Genomic DNA, 15,463 nt, shown 5'->3' on the forward strand with positions numbered 1-15,463 from the left:
GTTGTATAAAGTAAAAAAAAACGTACTGTGTGTTGGTTGAGACTGCATTGTATCTCAGCTGTTTTTAAAGATAGAGACTTGCGGTTTTCGCGACCTTGTGCCACTTTTTTGTAGAACTTAATACCAACAACAGAATCAATTTAGCTATGTTTGTTTCTGAGATACAGGGTGAAATCGAAAAGTTTGACTTTTTGAGAGACCATATCTAGGATAGAAAAATGGTAAAAAGTGCATGTTAGATATTTTTACGTACAATCCATGGGCATAGTATAAAATTTTTTGGATCACTGTTCCTGAGATTCGACCAAAAGTTGATATTTTTTTAATGCAACATTCCCCCCAGCTAACGCCTACGAATGCTGCAAGGATCAGACTATACGTATACCGCACTCATAAGAAGGTAGGTAGTAGATGGCGCAGTCTTTGAAGATAATCATACAGAGAAAATATAAAACGGCACCACATTATTGTAAGGTAGAGATATTCAGCACCGTGAACAGACATAAATCAAACATTTTCACAGTTGGATCTATGACATTAACAGGTAATGACAGTTCGTTAGTTTAGTGGACAACAGAAACTACCAGCATACAAAATTCACTAGTCTTATTTTTGTATTTTTCACTGTAATACTTGCTCGTGTTTCAACCAATCACACTGAAGGTGAAAGCTTCCCTATACTTTCTACCACTACCTTCTTAAATTGAATGGAATATAGTTAATATACAATTCATGACAAACATAATGGAGTGTCTGTGGATGTTAAAAAAAATAGGGTGGGAGTGCCCAAAATTATTTTCCAAATATATTGGTTGTAATGGAGATGCCATTAAAAGACTGAAATACTCACATGTACCCTTCACAAAATTGACAAAATCCAGTTATTAACACGTTGAAGGACACATATGGGATGCGTTTAATTCAAATTGTGACAGTATACTTTCTTCAATTGTACTTGCCAATTGTTCATTTTGTATTGCTATTTCGGGTTGAGAAATAAAACTAGTCATCATTCTAAAGCCCTTCCGTCCCGTTTTTTATTGAAGCTGATCAGCTTCCTGGCGTACTTTGTTGGGTGTCTCATACGCTATATGGCCACGACGCTGATAGACGTCAAGCTGGATACTCACCCTTACCAGTAATAGCAAAGAGTACTCTTTGGTAATAGTAACAAGAACAAGGTACGAAGAATCGCATACGATTTTCAGTAGCGGAATTTTTTGCCACTCTGCTCGTATTCGGAAACCATACTTTTAATCCGGCTCATTTTCAATAGCACTGATCCTTGAACCCATAGAAATCGATATGCAGTACCTATCACTAACTTGTCCTTCAGAAAATCACTAAATAACAAAAACAAACAACTTATAAACACGACTTCCCGCCAAAACGACAGTGAACAAACAGTGACGCCGTACAGCGTACCGCGCCAATTTGCATCGCGCGAATGCATAAAGATGAGTGATGCTGGTGGGAGTAGAAAAACCCTTAGTTATGACAGTATAACAAAAATGGAAATTGAAAGTGTGACAGAAGTATTCAAGTATCATTGGGTTATATTGCAAGATTGACGCTGCACAGCGTTTTGTCGAATACACGTACTTAAACGGAGGACGCTGTACGGCATCATGTCAAGTTTGTATGTAAATCTATAATGCTGTACGGCGTAAGTGTCCCTCAACGTGTTAAATAGACGAACGCTTACAGAGAGTAAAGGCTTCCTAGTGGACAATAGCATTTTGCGAGGCATTTTGTGTAAGTTTGATGGAGTACGTGCTGAAAGGGGGACCTTGGGATTTGACTTCATCAATTGAAGTCAACTGTCTTAAAACAGTAGTCATGTATTATTTTGATACACAGTGATTCGTTTTCATATAAGTTGGATTACATATGAACTCAGAATAGAAAATAATATCATTTACTTGTTACTGAAACACAAACATGAATAACAAAAAGGAACACAAAAGTAAGCGTATATTTTCTAAAACTAACAATTTTTTTGGGCCAGTCCTCGACCACGTCCAACCTTCTTAACAGATCCTGTGGGTTCTTGCCCTACACCCGCCCTGAAACACAGAATAACAAACTTAGTGAAAACTTTAATTAGAATTAAAAAATGATTGTCTAGGTATTTGTTTTTTGATATTCAGAAAAATGTACCACACATGCGCACTAAAATGTTTACATAAATGTTCAATTTGTAAGACTGCAGATAATTTCTCAATTTTCCAAAATTAATAATCACTAGTAGTTTATTATCTAATCTCTTATGAGCATGCAACCCACAACTTACATCTTTGCGTAAGAAATTTGTTCATTCTCATCAGGTTGCTTAGCTGCCATTTTAGGATATGCCACAGTACGCGATCCAATATCTATTTGGTTCATCAAATGAGACATGTCATTAGGGTCTTCAACACATTGCTGGTTTCCTGCTGCCATACTCATTCCATGGGGGCGTCGTAATTTTTGGGGCAGGTTCTGGAACAAAATTAAATCAGTATTTCTATTAGTATATCCTGCACACTTTCAAATGACTACCATGACACTATAGGCAAAACATTAGTGCACTGCACATTAATTTCTTTTATTCACCTAGTATGTATCAACATACAATGTATTTATTTAGATGCCCACTATAGGAATCTCAGTTATTAGAAGAGAAGAACGTTTTACAAGCTGATTACATACACTGTTTTAAACACACTTTTTCGATTTCAAGATATTTGAGAAAAACGAAAATTTGATGATTTAGTTTTTAAGACAAATTTTTTTTTGTCAACTACCAATATGGACACCTATGAAGAAACAAAAGCTAACGCTAATAAACAAATGAAAATCGGGGCTGCTTACTGACACCAAAGTAGTTGAACAACATTTTGTCTACTATAAGCACAAATCAATTAATATACACAAACAAAAGATTGCTAACCTTATGCATTTTATTTAGGTATACTTAAAAGTGCCCTCTATTGAGCAGCAGTATAAAGAGGTACCGTCTGAAACTGTAAAATGACGCTTCTGGATTTATGCAATAGATAATAGCATAATTTTACAGTTTTAGGCGTGACATGTTTATAGTGCTGCTCAATAGAAGGCGCTTTTAAGTATACCTAAATGTGTTACTCATAAAATGCATAAGGTTAGCAATCTGTTATTTGTGTTGTAAGGAACATTTTAGATAACTAGCATTGTTCCGTAAAAAGTTGCTTGACAATCAAAACTCGGTGTCCACAGCTTTGCCCCTGCTTGGAACCATGCGCTAAAATTTACAGTTCTGACAGTTCACAGGAATACCCATTCATTAATATAGAACGTTTTGTTAACTTTTTACCTGTTCTAATTCTCTCGGTGTTGGTTCCTTTTCCTTGGTGTCAAATTTTTGAATTCGTTGCCTCTCCTCCATTCTGAAATGTCGTCGTTGCGCCTGCGGTAAACCATTCTTGTTCCTCAGCACTGGTTTATTCACACAATGGGCCTCGGGGTTGTAGGTTGGACGATATTCCTAAAAAAGAATAGACGAGATTTTGATTTTTGGTTTCGAGTTGCTAGACCTGGGATATGACAAAATATACATCTGTTGTACAAATTAGCACGTTTTTAATAAAAAAAAATAGGGCAATACAGTGTAACTAATGGAAGAAAAGGATCAGATCAATATTTTTTAAAGGTAAAATATAGTTCGCCTTTGTAGAAAAAGCACTACTGAAAAAAAAAACAAATATACAGAACTAAACATTTAGAATCAGAAATCGGAAAGGAAATTGCTAAGAGGTAAGTACTTACGTCATCCCAAGTTTCAGTAGATTCTAAATTCAGCTTTGGAACGGGAAATTTCTCCTCACTGGATGAGCTTGTGAATATAAATTTATCCAAATTTTGTCTGTCAGGGCAGCTCTCCAAATGAAACTAAAACATGAATCCTTTATAATACATACTTACAATACATAACTAAATATAGATATATATGGGTCAACTTTAAAACCTAAGCAGTATAATATCGATAAAAAAAAGTGATAATCAACATACAAGATTTTAATTTAGAGTATCTAAAATTCTAAAACGAATTATTTTATTTCCCATTATAGTTTTTTTAAATATAATCATTTTAAATTACCTACTAACTTGATTTTGTGAAGTTTTTTCAGAATTGTTATATCTATTAGCCCTATGCTTTCAATACAGAATGTGTGGTCACAGATAGGGGGCACTGTAGTTGTGGGTATGCATAGTGGGTATGTGAATCTCAGGGTAAACTAAAGTCGTGGAGACACCAAGTGCAGCTTCTATAACAACAGCATAGTACAGCAAGCTTTCAATACCCTTCATTATCTTCTATACGTCCACAAATAAAAATTCGCTTGCTTTTTTGGTATATCTAGGCAATTAATTGGTTGACGTTTATTAATTGCAAGGTTACCAGTCTCAAATCGTGTCTCATTGGGCAGACTCGTTTACCCTGAAACTCACATACCTAGACGATGTCCTTCACCATATCGCCCTTTGTGAGTACCCTCTTCCGACAATCCGTTCTTGAGGTATATACCCGATCACGATAAGAGGTCGAGGAGGGCTATGGTTGGTAGAAATTAATTCCTTTCGTTGAGACCTTTCATTAGAGGACCATGAAGGATAAAACTAGTTCCACTCCCCCCTCCCTTCTCCTGCTCCCCGTACTTTGGTAAGAGGACAGAAAGAAGGGCAGTAGTTGGTAGAAAACGGTTCCTTTTGTTGAGACCTTTAATTAGAATACAATGAGAGGTCAAATTAATTTTTAACCCCTCCCCCCTCAGGCCCCGCCGCTCACTGATCGCGAAAAAGAATCGCACGGGGAAGTTATAGTTTGTACAAACCAATTTATTTCGATGAGGCCTTTCATTAGAATACCATGACGGGTAGAACATGTGTTACCCCCCCCCCATCTTTTAAAGTTCTTAAAAAATGCGTTAAAAATAAATGCAATTTTGGGGACTTGCATAGGCACAGGTTCCAATATAGAACTTCGCATTGTTAATACAGCATTGCAAATTGTCCGATGAAGCAGGCCCGTTTACAGACTTGTAGGCGAACATTGACTAACAGCTACGTTGGCCATGTGCGACTCATACACATTATGTGGCGAACTCAATGTAACAGCAACGTTTGTCTAATTCGCCATGTAATGTGAGTGCATTCAATTTTTCTGCACGAGATACGAGTTGTGTAGCAAAGAATACTTACTGGCATTTCTGGCGCGGGAATGACATGAGTCGAATTGTTCGGGCAGACATCACGTTGCATTTCGGGATGCTGCTGTCTGCATTTCACAAGATGCTGTTGCATCCTATGCGCCAAGATTAAATGGGCCGCATTGTATGGGCACATAAGTCGTTTAACATCATCTCCCCTATAACAAACAATTATTGCTAATGAATAGAGTTTAGGGTACTAAAAACAATCATAACCAATAACCATTACGCAGATACTTTTTCAATTATTGTACAAAGATTTTTAGAGCCCATTGAAAATGTTGCCAGGTTTCGACCCGGAACTCAGGAATTGTGTAAAGATTAAACAAAGGTGATAGGTAGAAGATCTATGTCCACGGCATGCAGATAGGTTGTGAAAATCTCCCAGAATGTAACCTCGAGTTCATTGTCAAGGTCACATTAGAAACAACAGGTAATGGCGAGTATTAAAAGACTTGCAACATTGAGTTCATCCAACCACTTTCTCGGCTAATAAGGCGGTAACTTGATGTTTTTAAAATTAGAAGAACTAGAAAAACATTAACATTAGCTAAATTTACTTTCAATAAGCAAGTTTAAATAAAGCAGGCAAAGCAATACTAAATATGAAACATGCTTGACAATCCTCGCACCGTTACTACATGCCAACATTAGCATACAAGAGTGAAGAAAATAACATTATCATTACATACCTTCAATTGAGCATGTAAATGCCTTAGTATTGCTTCACATGCGTCAGGCTCGTAGTTGATTTCGAATGCACATAATGGTGTTAAGCTAGAAAATGGTGAAACCTGTTCATTAATGTAACTTTAAATTTTTAATTAGATATAGTGTATAATAGAGGTGTGTACAAACTACTGGTTAAATATGTATATTGTTGTGTAACGACATCTTGTAGATCTTATTTCGGTTGAAACACCTAAAATAATGATGGGACACCCTGTATATGAAAATTATTTCAATTTGAGTAAAGTAAACCTGAGGGATAATTTACAAGTAAGCACAGAATTGGTTTATTTGAATTTGTATTTCTGTAGCGTTATTATTCCTTTTAGAATTATTGTAATTCATATTCAATTTAGTTAAGATGCTTTAAATGTGGGCACATCTGGTCGTTTGCGATAAGAGGTTTTTGTTATCGGACGTAAGTCGCTTTAGGTGCTGATAACAAGAGATACAGGTGGTCTACGATGTGCGCAATATTTTCGACGTAAGTGGAGACGCGTTCCTTGGCAGCCGATGTTATCTAATCTAATCATGATTGGTGCATTATTTCTAAATACCGGAGGAAGGAATTTATTCTATGATAGGAGTGGTATTCCCTTAAAAAAGGCAAAATTGGGGCTGCTGGTGTTAGTTCGTGATGGCGAAAAAAGTGTGTAAATTAGTTTACGCCAAGTTACGGGCGTATGGCCCTTTTAATTTTGTTGAAGACGCAGTTCGTCAGTTTAGAAAGAAAGTGTGTAAAAGAAACTCGAAAAGAAAGCAGAACAGCAAAGAGAAGAGCAGTCTTAATACAGCATTTAAATTATCCCCGAAGTTGTAAAACTTTGTGGAAAGTTGTTTAAGTTCAACAAAGCAGTTGTCTGCTTAGTGAAAGCTCTTTGGTGAAAGTGAAAAGTTTCTACCGTCTCAGTAGCCGCCCGGAATCTTTTTCATCTTGTTTATCATGCTAGTTCCAATTATTGAGTCCAGTTTCTTTAAAAACAAAGTGAAGTTTCCTGAAGCTGTCAGCGAGTGTTTTTATGTGTCTTTGATAAGTGTGCTTGAATATCGCAAATCACATACGACCAGATTATTTGGATTTTTTAAAAAAGAAAAAAAATCTCATAAGCAATTTTAAGATTTTATTTTACTTGTCGAACGCCTGCGTGCAGAATAATTTGTTTAATCCAGTTTTGCAAGCTTGTCTTTCTTCAAGGAATGTTGTTTTAATTTTTACATTTTTACATTACAATGTGTCTCAGAATAAAGTTTTGTCTTTGTCAATCAAATAATTGTTTATTTGTTTAACCAGACACCATACAGAATAAAAATTCCAATTACATAGCACTGGGGCTCTGAACAAACATTAGAACTTAAGATCTAATTTGATTTATTATTTCATTTAGGGGATCGTGAAAAAAGTCGATATCATTCACTGAGGAGAACTTATTTAAAGTGATTATAAAGTGACTGTGTGTTTATTCGAACCCATTGGGCGGTCCAGGTAGTGTTCCTATCAGTTCTCTTTTCACATCCAAAATTTATTTCAGGTGTCAAAATTTGATCGAGGACACTGAGTCTTCTAAATCATTAATTTAAGTAAATTTAAATAAATTCTACCTTATTTGTGTATTGAAAAAATGATCAAATGGGATCCATTAAGTTGTAAAGAAGAGTTCAAAAATCGCTACTTTGAGCATTCCAATGCTACCATTCCCAAGTTATGAGCTCTAAATCAATTTTGAAGGTGTAAAAATGGGCGTGTTCATAAGGCACAACTGTTGTGGAACAGTTATCGATACGTCTTATAATTACGTCGCTAGTTTTACGCTCTTTAGGGAGCAGTAGGCCATTTTTAATAGCGTTACATATGTCAAAGTAGGAATCGTGACATAAGATCACAACTGTTACCGAAACACTACGAGGTAGCGTATCAGTGGCTGTTATGTCTTATGAACGAGTCCACTTCTTCACGTCCACTTGTCACATAAAAGTTAAATGCATAGGTATTTGCTAAATTTAAATGTCATCATCAGTCACAATTTATGATCTTCTTTGGATCTCACTCGCCACCAATTTTCCAGTTCTTGTGATTATTTTATAAAAGGATATTAACTGTCTCTCACTCCTGTTGTGAGACTGAAATTCTTAGTAGCACTCATATCACTCAAAAGTAGCGAGGTGCCACGTTTTGTACGAAATATATACAGGTTGTCCCGGATCCAGTGGATTTGCATGGGTAACTTTGATTTATTGAAGAAAAGGATTAGGTTAAGTGACGTTTTCCATCCAAATCAGTTATCAGAATTTCTCTCGGAATTTCCATATCACGCTAAATGTAGAAGCCACTTTCTTATTTCTTATGGGCACCATATTGGATTTTTACGAAAAGAGATAAGAGGACAAAAAAGAAATTAATTTGAATGCATTGTCACCATAGCCATGTTGATTCACCTTGATCTAGTTCCCGTGGATGTTTTGTTGAGAAATGTGACGTCATTATTAATTATGTATGCGCATACTACATCTTCGCGCCCAATCTTGACAGATTGTAGACCACGCAGTCTGTGGCCGCGTTTTTTTTGTTACATCCACACCGTTTTCTACGTTACAAAAATCCGGAATCTGTGACAATTAAGATAATGAACTGCAACCTTACTTATTAATGTTTAAAATCGGATCCGCCATTTTGATGACCCTGTAGTACAAAAATGGCTGCCGAAGCGGAAATAAAATATGAAAGCCGCAGCCTTAATAACAAAAGTTAGGATAATGAGTCCACAAAAGCCCTTTGGCATGGGGAGGTACATTATTAGTGAAATTAGTATAATTCCTAACATAGCCTATAATCGGTAAGTTACATTACATTGAAGTTATGTAAAAATAGCCTCTTGGTAAGGGAATATTCTTATATTTTTCATACGCTGCTTAGTTTTTAAGATAGAGCGCCAAAATTGTCAGTATATTTGACAAGAAAAATTTGAGATAAATAGGGAAAACCGTTATTCAGTTTTGCAAATGTTGATTAAATACAAGTAGGACCTAGAATATGTATAGTTCATATTTCAGGAAATACTCAAACAATGTAATCTATATAAAATCAATCTAAAGTCTGAGTAAATCATAGACATCGATGTCAGTCAGATTTAAGTTAAATGAGCAAATTGAATTAAAATACTGTTACTTTGAGTATTTCCTGAAATATGAGCTATTATTCCACAGCATACTTGTATTTAGACATTTTAAAGACTGAATAACGGTTTTCCCTATTTATCTCAATTTTTTTCTTATCAAATGTACTGATAACTTTGTCTTTTTCTAATTAAAACAAGGTACGGAAGAATCATACGATTTTCAGTTGGAGAATTTTTTGCCGCTCTGCTCGCATTCGGAAACCACTTTTAAACCCGCTCATATTCAATTCACTGATCCTTGAACTTGTAGAAATCGATTGGCAAAGGATTGACATCGCTATCTCTTTTCGGTCTGGAGTTAGAAGAGGAACAGACGGACGAAACCCTCACATAAGGGCTCGTATGAGGGGAATTTTTTTTTCTTTCGAAAAATTCCCTTAAAAAAAGGCATTTATTGGTGCAAAAAATATTATCCATCTATTTCAAACAAGTTGAAAATCAACATACGCATGATGAAAGCGCATTTTTGGTAATGCAGATCAGTATTTCATTATCAAAGTTTAAAATTGCCGATCTCACGAGGAATCTAACCCAAAATCGAGCCCAAAATAGACTACAGCCTGCACATCTACACTACATCAGAAAGCTTTTAATGAAAATTTGAAATCTTTAGCTATTGTAATTGCTGAGATCTCAGTCGGACAGCCAGCCATAACGAATATAATAGCGTATTTTTTTCAGAAAATGCGCTAAAAACAAACTTTCGTGCTATATCCACTTATCCAGGGGTGGGCAGTATTGAAATATCCCCTTATTAAGAGGCTATTTTTACATAACTATTATTCTTTCTACTTTTTTTATATTCCCACAAGGCCACAAATAACCGAGATATAGAGCTAAAACTTTTATTTCATTTTTGGATTTTCGCGCTGTTGCCAGGTTCACGCAAGTCATAGGTCAAAATTGACATCATCAATCTCGGCAGTTTTGAAAAGTAACTACAAGTGTAAACCTCATCACTCTATTTCTTTCAGTTCTCAAAATATTCCCATATCGAAAACAAGCAATTTGGAACACCTAGTACAGTACACATAAGACAACATAATATGCCAGTAATACACATTGGGCCGTATGAATAAAAGTAAGCAAATGCTTATACTTGCAAAATTCAAAGTAAATACTCATAACTACCCCTTCATACTGGTCTCTTTAGCATGGTTTAGCAGCACTGCACTGCGTCCTGTCCTTCTGCTTAGAAGCGCTGCTAAGTCGCCCAGTGCGAAGGAGCACTTACCGAGTATTTACTTTGAATTTTGCAAGTATAAGCATTTGCTTATTTTTATTCATACGGGCCATTACCTATATTGATACTTTAAAGATCTTCATATCTGATCTTCAATTAAATTTTTTACTTATTACGCTTGTGAACATAAACAAAACATGAATAAATAAACCTTACCCCACTCACTAAGGTGTTCTATTAGATTCCTGCCTGCCAAAGTTTATGTTTATTATGTGTCCTTGATGACTTTCTTGCCAAGTTCAAAATAACCAAATTCAAACTTGTTCCACACCAGTAAACAAAATATTTATTTAGAAATATTCTCGCTCGAATAGTAGAGTATCTTAAGGCCCATTCTCACATAGGCGACGCGTAGCAGTGCAGCATTTGCTGCTTCCAGAAGTTTGTGTGCTTTTAAATGGGGTAATTCTCACTATAGCAGCGGCGCGGCGTGTCAAAATCTAACTGTCGGCAGAGCGTTGTATGCCACGTCGCTGCTATGTGAAAATTGAGAAGCAGCATCGGCTGCTGCCGCATACATACGCACTAATGGCCGTTTGCACCGACAAATTTAAGTGTAGCTGAGCTTAGCCTAGCTTTAAAATCCATGGCAACCATTGTCTAAATAATCGGTGCCATGAATTTTAAGCTACGCTTAAGATAAGCTCCACTTAATTTGTAGGTGCAAACGGCCATAAAACATTTTATTCACAATAATTGTAAAAAGGCCAGTGTAAAATAAAAGAACTAATTGTTGCTGTGAAAGACTATACAGACTTTTATAGTATTCTAATAGACGCTCAATAAATGGAATTCGCCTTCAGAAAAATGCTTTATAAAGTTTTTGCACCCAGTATTTCCACTTCGTTCTTTTTTGTTTCTTTTTCAACTTCGGCCAACATTACCAAAGCAATCATTTGATGATCACTAGGTGAATTACTCGATGAAGACATGCTTTAAAACTGAACTGAACCAGGCCGTTTGTTCTCTCACCAAAACTACCAAAAGGATAATTTGTTGCGCCGCGCTGGTACGTGTCGCTTATGGGAGAATCGTCCTTTAATCTACCCGATCCATTACGCCAGCACTTGCTTCCATCTCCAATTCGAGGGCCCATTATATGATGATGTCGCTGTGATATTACTTAATCACAGAATGTGGAAGTCTGCAGTTATAGCAGATGAACGTAAACTGCTTGAAAGTAAACAACACAAAAGAACAAATTGAAGACAGCGATGAAAGAAACTCAATCTCGAACGGAGATTAAATTCATGCTAAAACTTAAAGCAGCAAATTTCACAAACAAAACAGCGAAAATGGCGTGCCTACAAATATTCCGAATGGACAAAACATCTGTATCATTGAATAACTTTCACTTTAATATATTTGATAACATTAAATAAACAAAATGGCACTTACTTATTGGACATCATCTTGAGGCCGATTTGTATATAGGTAAGTTAACACAAGAATAAAATTAACTTAAAATAAACGACAAATGTTATTTCTTTGCCAAACAAATGTTAAAAATGAACGACCGTCTTCTTCAGATGCAGTTCGTAAATTAAAGCACTTAGCGTTAGCCGTTAACAGTTAGCACAGACTACAGAGCCATAGACCATCAACCAACACTTGCGTCTCTGTTGCACCGTGACTCCCTTAGCAATGCGCAACCGCAAGCCCTTGAATTTGAATTGGTCAGGGGTACACCTGTTTCGTTGCCCGCTGTTGCAGCGCTTACTTTAGACCGTATTAGACGATGCAATTTTTATTGCAATTCTTGCAGCAATTCATTGCAATTGCTGCAAGACATTCTGACATTTTCTTGTTTAGAACTGGTGCTATTTTTCTTGCAAGTTTTTTCTTTATTCATTGTTTTTTTTGCAATTTAGTAATATTTAATTTTTAAATTAATTGAAGTGGTACGCACTGGAGGTTTGTTATTTAAAACTCACCTAACTGATTATTTTATAATTATATGAGCAATTCAAAAATTAATATTGCTGCCGCATCGATAATTATTGCTTCTGCTGTTACTCTCTTTAAAAAAAAGAAAAAAAAAGAAGACAACGACGCCTTTTGGATCAGGCAGTGGCTCGCCAATCATGATCCCTCAAAGGGAAACCTAAAGTCACTCAACGAATTTCAATAACCTGAGATTTATCTAAACTATTAGAATGGATGGAAGAACTTTTTCCTATTTCGGTGTCACAATGATGATTTTGTACAACTGTTTTCGGCCGAAAACAGTTGTACAAAGACAGTGATTATAGTCGTTTTTTTTTTTGGTAACTCATCTCTTAAGTTGGCAGTTACTAGTTAGTACAAGTAGGTACTTCGTTGGGTACTTCCCATATATATACTCTTATATATATGATACTTCCATGTTATGAACTTCAAAATGGTCTCTACTACGCTGCCAACCTAAAACAACGGCATAAAAAGTGTTCCCAACATAAAACATGTTAGTTCTAATGTTCCCTATAGTTTCTGATAATGATTTTTTTAATTAAATTAAAGCACCGAAATAGAAAAAATAGTATGAAAAACGCGTGTTACAATGCTTTATTGTAATACTCCTATCTTGCGGACACTCGTGGCTACGCTTCGCGTCGCCACTCGTGCCACAAGATAGTCGTATTACAATAGGTCGCATTAGACGGGGGTTACACGCTCAGTTTGGAATCAGTTCAGTCCATGACCTTGATCAGGAATTGACTGATCGCAAACTGATGGACTCCCTTCAATGGTTACATGATCATTCAGACTGATATCAGTCTAATTGAGAACGGGCTAGAATAAACACATATTCCGTGTTAAAAACTATGGATATTCGTAAAAAAAAAAGCTGCTATTGCAATAATAATTGCTGTGAGTGCAACAAAACGTCGCATTAGGAAACGGTGGACTAAAGAGTGGCTACTGAAAAGAGATCAGTATACGCATTTGAAGTTGTTGACTGAAATAAGAAACGCAGAAGAAGAGGAAGACTACGCAAATTATTTTCGAATGAAAGAGGCCTGCTTTGACGACTTGTTGGAAATGGTGAAGCCATATTTGACGAAAAAAGATACGATTATGAGGAAGGCGATAAGTGCGGAAGAGAGATTGGCTGTCACTTTAAGGTACCTTGCTACCGGTAGGAACATTCAAGATTTAAAATTCTCGGTTATAATGTCACCAGCTGCTATCAGTAAGGCAATAATGGACACATGTCAAGCGCTGCTTTATGTTCTTCAATCTTACATAAAGGTAAGTCTAATAAAAGATTACGCACATTTTTTACAGCATATACTTTTCTTACAAAACTTAAAAAACACAAACTCAAAAATGTCAAGTGGGTACAAAACGAGAAAAGTATCTCAACCAAAAAGTAACATAATGCAATTATTTACTAATTTCCTGTAAAGTCAGTAAATAGTGACCCAATATTGGAGTATGTAGGATGATAATCTTGTGTTTCAAATTCAAGTGCGAGAGAAGGGGATGAAAGAGGTGTTAACACGTTGGTAGCAGGTGACTGAGATGAGTGTGGAAATGGTTGAGATAGGTGCGGAGATGGTTGAGATGAGTCCGGAGAAGGTTGAGGTGAGTACGGAGATGATTGAGGTGAATGTGGAGGTGGGGGTGATGGTTGAGATGAGTGGGGAGAAGGCTGAGGTGAATGCTGAGATATCCGAGGTGAGCGCAAATAAGGCATATATGTGGCTGTATTAATTTGAACCGCATGTCTATGTAAATTTCCTAATTCCGCTTCAAATAGCACATCGTTGATTGCCTTTTTAGCATACAATCTTTGAGTTGGATCAAGTCGGTCTAAAGTTTCTGCCCAATGACATGCAAGTGAGTTAGCACCACTACTGCTACTGTTGGGTTCAGATAAATATGCACATGCCCGATCTAATAACTCATTTTGCTTTGCAAGCATGGTTTTCTTCGCTTTCTTCGCAGGCGGTGGCGGCATCACTGTGTTTGCAGAGGAAATGGATGAAACGCTTCTTTGCGATTCCATTCTCTCCTGTTCTTGTGGTTGTGTTAGGTCTGGACTAGGTCCATCTGCATTATCATCTCCATCAGTATCGAGAATCTTAAAAAAACAGTATACATTTAATTTTGCAGATGCCAATGACAGAGGAAGATTGGAAAGAGATTGCTTCTGATTTTGGGGAAACATATCAGTTTTGGAACTGCTTAGGGGCTTTGGACGGCAAGCACGTTGCAGTTCAAAAACCGGCACATTCTGGAGCATTATACCGCAACTACAAAGGTCATTTCAGCATAGTTCTCATGGCGTTAGTTAACTCCAAGAAACAATTTATCATGATAGATGTTGGTGCTAATGGCCGAATATCCGATGGTGGGGTACTATTCTATACTAAATTCTGGGAGCTGTATCAAAGAAGTGACTTAAATATACCAGATCCAGCGCCTCTGCCAAATATAGAAGAACCATTTCCTTACGTTTTCATATCAGATGAAGCTTTTGCGCTCGGAAAACATTTAATGAAGCCCTACCCACAGAATGCGTGCAATAATGAGCGAAAAACATTCAATTATCGATTATCACGTGCTAGATCAGTTGTAGAAGGTGCCTTTGGGATACTCAGATCAAAATTTGGAATTTTCCACAAAGCAATATGTTTCGAGCCCAAAAAGGCTGCAACTATAGTAGCAGCGAGCTGTTATTTACACAATTACTTGATGAAAACACAGCCAAGGCTTTATTTAGCATCAAACTGGAGAATCACAAACGCAGATAATACTGCATTACGTGATTTGGAGCCAGCTAGCATTCGAAATTCAACAAGTGATGCGAAAACAATAAGAGAAAAATTTTGTCATTACTTTAATAATGAAGGTAAATTTCATTTTCGCAAAAGCGATTAAGTTATTGTTCTCAGAATTACCAACCAGAATTTTACTACTTTTACTTTACTTTTGCTAATAATTTTCTGAATCAAACGAACAAATTCCATACAATGTAAATTTGTCAAGGAAATAAATTACATATTAATGACGTTAATGTTATTATTATTACTCCACGACCTTATATATTATCACTTATTATTATTACTATCTATTGCAAAAAGAAAAGAATGCAATTCTTACCT

General features: G+C 36.3%; 2 protein-coding genes across 3 annotated transcripts; both read right to left on the reverse strand.

Moving 5' to 3' along the window:
* Positions 1-1,902: 1,902 nt before the first annotated feature.
* On the reverse strand, positions 1,903-11,975 carry LOC116163772 (gametocyte-specific factor 1 homolog). 2 transcript variants are annotated; one of them, XM_031477886.1, is made up of 7 exons: positions 11,772-11,974; positions 5,921-6,005; positions 5,221-5,386; positions 3,787-3,909; positions 3,335-3,505; positions 2,294-2,481; positions 1,903-2,066 (listed from the first exon to the last, which is right to left on the reverse strand). In XM_031477886.1, exons 3-7 carry the CDS (start codon positions 5,362-5,364, stop codon positions 1,988-1,990), a joined length of 705 nt encoding a protein of 234 aa, XP_031333746.1. In that variant the 5' UTR covers positions 5,365-5,386; positions 5,921-6,005; positions 11,772-11,974; the 3' UTR covers positions 1,903-1,987. The 2 variants fall into 2 exon arrangements, with proteins under 2 accessions (XP_031333746.1, XP_031333744.1); XM_031477884.1 differs by lacking the exon at positions 5,921-6,005 and having other exon boundaries at positions 11,772-11,975.
* A 1,714-nt stretch (positions 11,976-13,689) lies between these two features.
* LOC116162605 lies at positions 13,690-15,082 on the reverse strand. Its single transcript, XM_031476255.1, has 2 exons — positions 13,912-15,082; positions 13,690-13,776 (listed from the first exon to the last, which is right to left on the reverse strand). Exons 1-2 carry the CDS (start codon positions 14,599-14,601, stop codon positions 13,747-13,749), a joined length of 720 nt encoding a protein of 239 aa, XP_031332115.1. The 5' UTR covers positions 14,602-15,082; the 3' UTR covers positions 13,690-13,746.
* Positions 15,083-15,463: the final 381 nt, after the last annotated feature.

This window comes from Photinus pyralis, unplaced genomic scaffold (genome assembly GCF_008802855.1).
Source record: "Photinus pyralis isolate 1611_PpyrPB1 unplaced genomic scaffold, Ppyr1.3 Ppyr1.4_LG2, whole genome shotgun sequence".
Classification (NCBI taxonomy): domain Eukaryota; kingdom Metazoa; phylum Arthropoda; class Insecta; order Coleoptera; family Lampyridae; genus Photinus; species Photinus pyralis.

Bases quoted from the DNA above. Each gene is read 5' to 3' on its own strand.
- LOC116163772 (XM_031477884.1), bottom strand. The intron at 3,506-3,786 runs GTAAGTACTTAC...ATTCTTTTTTAG, and splicing joins CTACTGAAACTTGGGATGAC to GAATATCGTCCAACCTACAA. The intron at 2,482-3,334 runs GTAAAAAGTTAA...ATTTTGTTCCAG, and splicing joins CACCGAGAGAATTAGAACAG to AACCTGCCCCAAAAATTACG.
- LOC116162605 (XM_031476255.1), bottom strand. From the start codon at position 14,601: ATGCTCCAGAATGTGCCGGTTTTTGAACTGCAACGTGCTTGCCGTCCA. The intron at 13,777-13,911 runs TCTCCGCACCTA...TCCAATATTGGG, and splicing joins CTCCGGACTCATCTCAACCA to TCACTATTTACTGACTTTAC.